The sequence below is a fragment of the Etheostoma cragini genome, chromosome 8 (assembly GCF_013103735.1).
Source record: "Etheostoma cragini isolate CJK2018 chromosome 8, CSU_Ecrag_1.0, whole genome shotgun sequence".
NCBI lineage: Eukaryota > Metazoa > Chordata > Actinopteri > Perciformes > Percidae > Etheostoma > Etheostoma cragini.
The window spans coordinates 23,996,391-24,005,470 of record NC_048414.1 but is presented as its reverse complement, the minus strand read 5'-3'; the positions used below and the strand labels follow the sequence as shown (position 1 = coordinate 24,005,470).

The 9,080-nt window shown below is 40.6% G+C and overlaps 1 protein-coding gene across 13 annotated transcripts in view; it reads left to right on the top strand.

The window, feature by feature from the left end:
* Positions 1-9,080, top strand: part of mical2b (microtubule associated monooxygenase, calponin and LIM domain containing 2b) — an 87,174-nt gene that overhangs the window by 10,617 nt on the left and 67,477 nt on the right. For 12 of the 13 annotated variants that reach the window (XM_034878282.1, XM_034878283.1, XM_034878287.1 and 9 more), the window contains exons 2-3: positions 6,246-6,632; positions 8,395-8,602. In XM_034878282.1, coding sequence (XP_034734173.1) covers positions 6,369-6,632; positions 8,395-8,602 — 472 coding nt within the window. In that variant the 5' untranslated portion in view covers positions 6,246-6,368. Of the gene's footprint in view, positions 1-3,702; positions 3,725-6,245; positions 6,633-8,394; positions 8,603-9,080 lie in introns of those variants that run through there. The other variant, XM_034878285.1, reaches the window with a different exon arrangement.

The window sequence follows — 9,080 nt, the reverse complement described above, 5'->3', positions numbered from 1 at the left end:
TTTCTAACAGAGTGTAAATTATAATTTCCCTACTGGGGATCAATGAACTGAATAAATTACAAGGCAAACGTTTTGGATTCAATATTGTTCCAGAACTGACCAACAGGAGAACACTCCTAGAACATGTGAACAAAGATATATATACCTTGAGATTTTATTGGGCAGAACATGCATAAAGGGCTGTTAATTATTCTCATGTGGTGCATTTTCATGGTGGTAAGATATGTCCTATGAATGAAATTGCAGTGAGTCTGCTGATGAGTAAACAGTTGGCGCATAAACTGACACAAACGCAATTTTTATGGTACCAAATTCTGTTGTTGAAATCACAATCCTGCTTGTATCCTTTGACCAAGAGGACAACACTTTAAGTGGGCACTAAAACTGGGCTAAACGGCCGGTATCCACCAGCAGCAAATGTGTCTCCTGTAATAATGCAATGTCGACATTTCTCTTATTTAGTAACCCCAGAATGCTGGCTTGTTTATGAGGAGCATTTAGTCTGCCACAATTCCAAACTGCGGTCTAAGTGAAAGTACATTTTGCTACTGCCTTTCACTTCACTAAATCATAACAATGGAGCATCTAAAGTCAAGTTCCTCAAAACCTAAAAAATGTAAAACATAGAACAACACCAGACAAGACAGTGATACAAAGGGAGCGAAGGGGGGGGTGGGGTCTCCGCGGCAAAACTAATATAATATAATACAGTGCTAAATAGTTTATTGCATAATTTTAATTGTGATATTTTTTAAGTTAAATCTGAATTGGAAATGTTCTCTGTCAGGGAAATGTATTTTTTTCTTTAAAGTAAAAGAACACAGTAAGTCAGAAGTATAGGCTTACAGCTAATTAAGTGCTTTGGGGGCCTTCTGTAAATTATTTCAGAGTACAATGCTTCTGGAGAAAGCTTCAAGCAGCAAAACAAGAGGCCAAGCAATCAGCCGTTTACAAATAGACATGTTTTGAATGGGCACTGCACTAGTTACATAAATTATTAACATGAATTTATATAAATATGTCAATTGTTTAAAGAATCTCTGACTTTGGAAACCAGACCTACAGTGCTGTATTCCCTTGCATCCACACACTGCAGTACTTTTTGTATTTATTTTGTGTCTGACTACTTTATGACTTGCATGTTTTGAGCTTTTCTTTAAATCAACAAGATTGATTTCATTATGGAAACAGATGGTCAACTTCAACAGCTCTCTTCAGATTAAATCTTACAGACTATGAGGATTTCTTTAACGCAAACATCCGTAAAACAACATTCATTGTCTTGATAATTTTTACACATTTTGGGTTACTTAGGGAAGACTATTGTCAGGATTTCTCAGAATTTCATGGGCCTTTTGTCCACTGCAGTGTTGCTGTCATTTGATCTCTGATGCAGCAGTCTTTTCTGTGGTGTGTTTCTAAGTAGAAGGCAGCAGATCCATGCTTCAGCTCTTTGACATTCCAGCAGTTCACATTTCCTGTTTTTAGAAGAAATCACTGATCTTGGAGCTAATCAGCAACACATACAGGAGCACCAGATCTCCTGGCCAAGTATGCACTCTATTTGGTCAGATTTAACTTCTGTATATGATTATAATAATAACAATAATAATAATAATAATATGGAATCTGCATCAGTGTTTTATGCACCCTGTCGGTCTGTAAAACCCTCTCCACACACATTCTCTTTCTCTCTTGGATGTCTTTCTCACTGTGCTTTCCCTCTCTTTCTTGGCATCTAGTCTGTGCAGGAACTTGTTTACTCAGCTTTCACACACACACACACACACACACACATGCATTTGCGAATAAAAATAGATCCATGTCATTTAGCTTACGTTTTTAACCCTGAAGGAGCAAACTCCAGACAACAAGTAGTAAGTGCAAGTGCATTAGCTTTAATTAAGAAAATGTGTTTATCCGAGGCACAGTCGGAAGAGATGTGTTTTTAACCTCCGACGGAAGATGCGTAGGCTTTCGGCCATCCTGATGTCAATAGTGAGCTCATTCTCTCCAGGTCTGTCCGAGGATCTTCCTAAAAGAGAGTTTTTCTACACCACTGTCACACTTATACTTGTTCTTGGGGGAATTACTGGAATTGTTGGGTCTTTGTATATTATAGTGTTGTCTAGACCAATTCTATCTCATAAGTGTCTCGCAATAACTTATGATTTGATAATCTAAATAAAAAAGAATTGAATTCCACTATTTAGGAGCCGCAGTTTGGAACTGGGCAACTGCAGAGGACTGAGCTGATATAGGGAGTGCGCTCGTGCTGGGCAAGCTAGAGGTTGCCCCAGTCCTTGGTCTTTCAAATAAGATAAATAAGATCATCAAAGTAACCAGGAATCAGGACATTTCTTATACTCTGGGTGAACCATGAATGATGTTCTCCTGAGCAGCAAAGGATCAAAGTATGTAGTCTGCTTTGTACATCTTCTGTCTTATAGGGTTGCTTCTTCTGCATCTTGTGTTTTACCAAGCTGCTGTTTGTGTGTGATGTGATTATTTTGTCCGTAATCCTGCAGCCACAGTGTATGAGGTTCTCCCATGACTGCTCAGCTGAACCCCTCTAAGGGCACTCTCTGTCGCACTCATAGGGTGTTTCTCAATCTGTGTTCTTCTATGGACTTGTGTTCTTGTGAAACGTCATGTTTGGTGGCCAAAGTACTGACCCAATACACAAGTTAGCATTTTGCCAAGAACAGTTAAAATCCCCGGATGTGATCTCGACACGCCCATTTTACCGAGGATACATCGGATGATGACTTGTGTGAACTTGGCCGGGCCGGTATCCCAGCATTCAATTCTGGTGTAAAGCGCGTATGGTTTCCGGTACAAAGATTTTCATAATTTACGTCTATTATTAAATCAATAAATTCATTTGTAGGATGTTTTTAGGCTAGAAATCAGCTGTGTCAATTTTGAAAGTAGGCAGTTCAACGAAAATTGATCGTAAATTACTCCAAAGTTGGAAAGCTCCACAATCCCCGGCGGGCATAGCAAGCTCGCCAGCCGGGAATGACTCTCGCGAGCCGGTCAGTCAGTCAGCTCACAGACCACTCTTGCCCAACATTAAGACAGACCCCTCTGGCCTCACATTTAGACAGACCACTGCAGCAACAACAATGGAAGAGGAAGGCCTGGTCCACAATTGTAAGATACTTAAAACAATTTTTACCGCTGTTGTTTTATATATAGGATACATATATCTATCCCCTTCTCCTCTATCCTCCTCACCCTGGCTCTCCTCTCTCGCAGGCTCCTCTTCTGCTTCTCAGTAAAGCATACGGACGGCAGTGGCTAACTTAACCCAGTCCATCTATAATTGTAATACCTATTTTAACGTTTCTTTTCTGCTTTCAATTAAAAGTGAACCCCGAACAATGTTACAAGGATTTTTTTCTTGTGTCGTTATTTATACAGTTATTGACCCATGATACTTAATAGCACTTTAAATGAAAATGTAACAAAACAACAAAGACGTGTGAAAGGTGAACGTCCATGCTTTATTATGAATACACATAATAAAGTGCTGGTGGTGTTGCGCAATAACAGGAAGAACGCTTCGTCTCAAAACTGTCAACAGCGTTTTGTGTGCTTCTAAATTGCGAGTTCATTCTTCCAGGTACAGCCAGCAAGTACGGTTTTCCCAAGAACACAAGTCCGTTCTTTGCTTACTTGGTATTGAGAAACGCCCACAATCAGACATTCAGTGGAGCTGGTGAGGGAAGCTGTTTTGTTGTGCAAAAAAAAACTGTGCAACTTAATTAGTGACTGTTTGAATTCTGCAACTCTCTGGTAAATGTTGTTTTGAAATATAGTCCTTTTTTCGTGACGACTGGCCAAAGCTGTGTGTGTCCCTTGGCACCTCATACAGAAGGACGGACATAACACTCTGGCTACGTGAGGCAACCATTGACGTCTGCGGTTTATTTTCAGTGCGAGCTGCAGACATTCCGTACATTTGGAATGTGACCTCTCCTTTTTGTTTTAAAATGTTCCACCACATGGTGTATGTGTTCATGTTTTGCTGAGGATAATGAACATTAGGGGTGATCCGAGTATCCGGCTGAAACGAGTATCTGGTACGGATAAAGCACTTTTGCCGAGAACAAGTATTTTACGAGTAATATGAGTCAATATCCGTGCTCGGATTGAATACAACCCCTCAACTGGCCGCGCAGCGTTCTGTGATAATCACAGCGCCCCCCCCCCGCCTACAAACACGCTCGGATCAATCTCACACACACACACACACACAACATGGAGAAATGCGCGCTCTCTCTCTCTCTCTCTCGCTATCGCTCTCGCTCTCGCTCCCGCTCCCGCTCCGTCAGGCAGTCAATCGGGTCTGCGGATCTGTTCCGTTAATTTTTAGGGTTTCTTTAGCTTCAGGTTTGTTTTTAACCTCGGTTTATAGTACTTATATAGTAACCAGTAGATTTCTGGTGAACGTGGGTTTTTAGACATGCTGCTCGGTTAAATGTAACTCCCGTTGCGTCTCTGCCATCGGAGATTTTTTTTTTTTTACTGTCAGCTGCCCTCCGCCCCCTCTCTCTCTGTGTCTCTCTCTTAATCACACACACACACGCACACACACACACACACACACACACACACACACACACACACACACACACACACACACACACACACACACACACACACACACACACACACACACACACACACACACACACACACACACACATAAATACCTGGTGTGAAAAAAAAGAAGAAAAAAAAGAACCAAAAATAAATAAATCACACCGATCATAAAAAAATAAAAAGTTAAAAAAAGAAAGTTATATTGAGTATAAAAACTCTTGTTCATTACATTTTACTTCATAATTGCAACGGCATGTGTTGTATTCTGTGTTGCAAAACGTTCTGTATATAGTTTGTTTGTTACCATGACAACACCATTGATCTGAAGCTTGATGCTGTCATGTAAATAGTTTTTAAATCAGCAATAAATATAAAATTTTTTGATTAACTCATATCAATTGCATGCTTAAATAACATACCGGTTAAAGCCCCTAACATTTGAAGAGAGAGCCCAACCCACTTCCGGGTTAAATCTGACCACTTCTGGTTTAGGCCCCGCCCAGTCCGAGTACGGATCCGGATACAGATAATTCATGTGGTAAACAGATACAGATACATAATGCTGTACTCGCTCATCCCTAATGAACATCCTAATTATTGCAGGCCCTTTAAGGGGGATTTAGTTTTATGCAAAAGTACAAATGGATTTTGTCACAACCTAAGGTGAAGTACTTTTTAATCTTCCACCAAAAAACAGAGTAGGACCTTCTGTAGTAACCAAGAATAATTGTTGAGCAAAAAATTAAAATTTAACCCAGCCTGAATGTGTTTTAAGTTTACAACAGTATTAGACTGACCTCTTTTGCTGCTTAATGCTAAACTATATTCAACAGTTAGTTGATGTCTTTCACAAGTTTGGTGCTGGACAAGTAGTGTACAGAGGTCTTTCCCTCAAAATGCTTACATGCTGTGGTAGGAAATTATTCTGACTTTTGCAATGAGACTGAATCAAAAATAAAGTTGGGGGCTGTAAAACCAATACAATGGGCTGCAGGATGCTAAAACACTTTGTAGAGCTCAGGGGAACTTCAAAGTTTAGTGATAATTCTCGGTGGATCCTTCACTAGGAGGATGTTAAGGGTAAAAATGTTTTGCGCCCGGTCCTGATTGAACTCCTGTGGCAGCTTGTGTCCTCTACTGCAAAATCATAATCTCCATGGTGGAAGTAATTAAGCAAAATATATGGGGGAAAAAAAAGTAGAGCTTTACAAAAATCATAAACGTCTTAAGGCAGCTGACCTGTCGTGACAACAAAACATGCGCGCATACACACACACTACTCTCCTGTGGGTTTTCCCAAGAAAATTTGCCGATAGATTGGTAATATGGTGCCGCTCAGTTCAGCGGATCCACAAAGAGTTCCACCCGCTTGCCACCTTGGTGGCCCTTATGCCAATGTCTTGATATCTACTTGACACCTGTCTTATGCCTGCCAGCCACTGAGGTGCCAGTGGCACTTGGGGGATCTTGGCCTTACTGAAAATAAGCTATGAAATAAAGCTATGTTATAAGGAGGAAAATGTGTGAAAGCAGGTCTTAATTATCAGTAACATCCATAAGAACAATCTGGTTGTTGATTGATTTTTATTTCTAGTCTCTTCTGTCTACAAATTGTTTTTATTTGTTTCTTTCAGAACTAGCTAATCATGATGGCACACACCGCGTCATAGGAATCCAGTCCTGACAGTGTGGAAGGAGGGAACAGGAGAAGACGGCAGGAGAGGAAGAAGAGAGAGAGGTTTTTATAATTGGAGCAGATGGGTGAGACGGAGGATGAGCGTACAGCGCAGGCCAGCGTGCTCTTTGAGAACTTTGTCAAGGCGTCCACTTGTAAAGGGACTCTGCAGGCCTTCAGCATCCTCTGCAGGCAGCTGGAGCTGGATCCCCTGGACTACAACAACTTCTACAACTCACTGAAAGCTGCAATCAGCACCTGGAAGGTCAAGGCGCTGTGGGCCAAACTGGACAAAAGGGCACAGCACAAGGTCTACAACCAGAATAAGGCCTGCCAGGGCACAATGGTAAGAAAGACCAACTTGAGAGGATCTTTCACTGGAGTTTGAGGCTATTAATAAACATAGAAAACTAGTTTGGTACAGTATCTTTGCAGGCTAGTGCTGTTTTTTGATAATGGGAGGGTTCGTGCTTGTCTGAGCCTTTAGCAACCACAATTATTAAGTTGTGCTGGCACATGAATGCATCAAAGGTTTTATACTGGACAGTGTGGTAAGGTAAACAGCGTTGTGACCTTTTAATAGTTTTGGAGGTTTTCTGGTTCATATAAAAAGCAGTAAAGGTGGGATCACACAAGAAAGTGCCACAGTGGAATTCTTTTGCACGTTGTCAGAAAATATGTGGTCCTAGAAGCATGGTGACAGACTTTGACTACTGTAGTAGCTAGGGAACTAACCTGCTAGTCAGTCATATTAGAGAGGCAAAGTCCCTTCCCTTCCAGTGGACCACTGTAAAAAAAAAAAAAAAAAAAAAAAACACAGTTGTGAATATGGAGGGCCATGAATTACATATGTGATGTTCATCAATTTAAAAGATAATCTTGCAAGTAAAGACAGTGTTAGTTTGTCGGACAACTGTTTAAGTATAAGACTGGGAAAATACGTAATTAGAATACACGCTCCTAAAGTCGTATAAGTGATGTGTCCATGAAGCTGCAACGCTGGTGTGTTTGATACTGGGATGTAACGTTACTCACACAAGCAGAGCATCTTTCTCGTTCTTTTGCTTCTTGGCTAACAAAAAGACATTGGATAAAACACATCAGGTAAGATAATGTTACATGTGTTGTGGAACATATCTAGCAAGCAAGCCGAGCATCAAGCAAGGTGACTAACCGAATAATGCCAATTATGCATTATCTTGTTGTGTCTGCCTTTTTAATTATTGTAAATCAGCAGTAGTAGACGTTCTGATTCTTCTGTAATGAATACATTGTGCTTTCTTAGCTCCCCCCCCACCACCACCACCAGAAGAATGTGACCTGCAGGATTAGCTGCAACTTAAAGCCGCCCCAGTTGGCTGTAGGAAAGCTGTCAGTTAAATTAGGCTAAAATCTGAAAGTGTGAACAGGAATGTAAGATACAGTGGCTTGTGAAAGTTTAAACACCCCTGCTAAAGTTGATTTAAAAAGAGGAATAAAAAAACGTCTTTAGGAAATTGATCTTAATGCCTTAATTAAAGAAATTGAGGAAAATACAACTTTTAAGGACACCAATTTTCTTTGTGAAAGAATAATGTTTTGGAAATAAATAAATGTTCTTCCTTTAAAATACACAGGGCATAAGTATACACATCCCTATGTTAAATTCCCATGAAAGCAGGCAGATTTTTATTTTCAAAGGCCAGTTATTTAATGGATTCAGGATACTGTGCATCCTGATAAAGTTCCCTTGGCCTTTTGAATTAAAATAGTCGCACATCACATACCATTCAGGAAACATAGAGATAGGCATGGGAAACTTTCCATAAGATCATCTCTCTATGCAAATCAAAACAGCTAATAAGCTAACTGAAATAACACCATGCAAATGGGTATGTGATGACTATGATGTGTGTGGGGGGGGGGTATTTTAATTCAAAAGGTCAAGGGAACTTTATCAGGATGCATATTGTCCTGGATCCATTAAATAACTGGCCTTTAAAAATAAAAATGGTAATTTAACATTTGACTAACTAAAGCAGTCTAAACACACAAACACACACATAGTTCTTTAGAGACTCTCTTTTTTTCTCTAATACTCAAAACTATTTTAATCTTCTTTTATCCAGTGCCTGATCATTGGTGGGGGTCCTTGTGGTCTGCGGACAGCCATCGAGCTGGCCCTGTTGGGCTGTAAGGTGGTGGTGATTGAGAAGAGGGACACCTTCTCCAGGAACAACGTGCTCCACCTCTGGCCTTTCACCATCCACGACCTCAAGGGCCTTGGAGCCAAGAAGTTCTACGGAAAGTTCTGCGCTGGCTCCATTGACCACATCAGTGAGTATAAATAAGTTAGGATTTAATACAGAATCTGTTTTTTGGGGTAGTGACTGTATTACATTGGTACAACTAAGGACCGATTCACATTAAATCCAACAATACCAAAACAGTACCTATAAGCGCAAAGTTCTCCATCCTCTCTGCATGTTGGCAGAATGGGGCTACACTCTGATACACACACACACAGACAGAGGTGTGGACAGAACAAAATGACATCGCCTCTGCAGTTTTTTTAACGTTAAGTCACTGTCAAAGTGTAGTAGCAAGTGGGGTTAAAATTCCATGCAGACAGCGTTTGCTGCAATATAATATGACAAGCCAAAAGTGGTCGCACTGCGGTTACAATAAAATAAAATACAAATAAGATTAGATTCAACTGTATTGTCATTACTCCATCTCCATCTTCGACCACTTATCCGGTATCGGGTCGCGGGGGCAGCAGCTCCAGCAGGGGACCCCAAACTTCCCTTTCCCG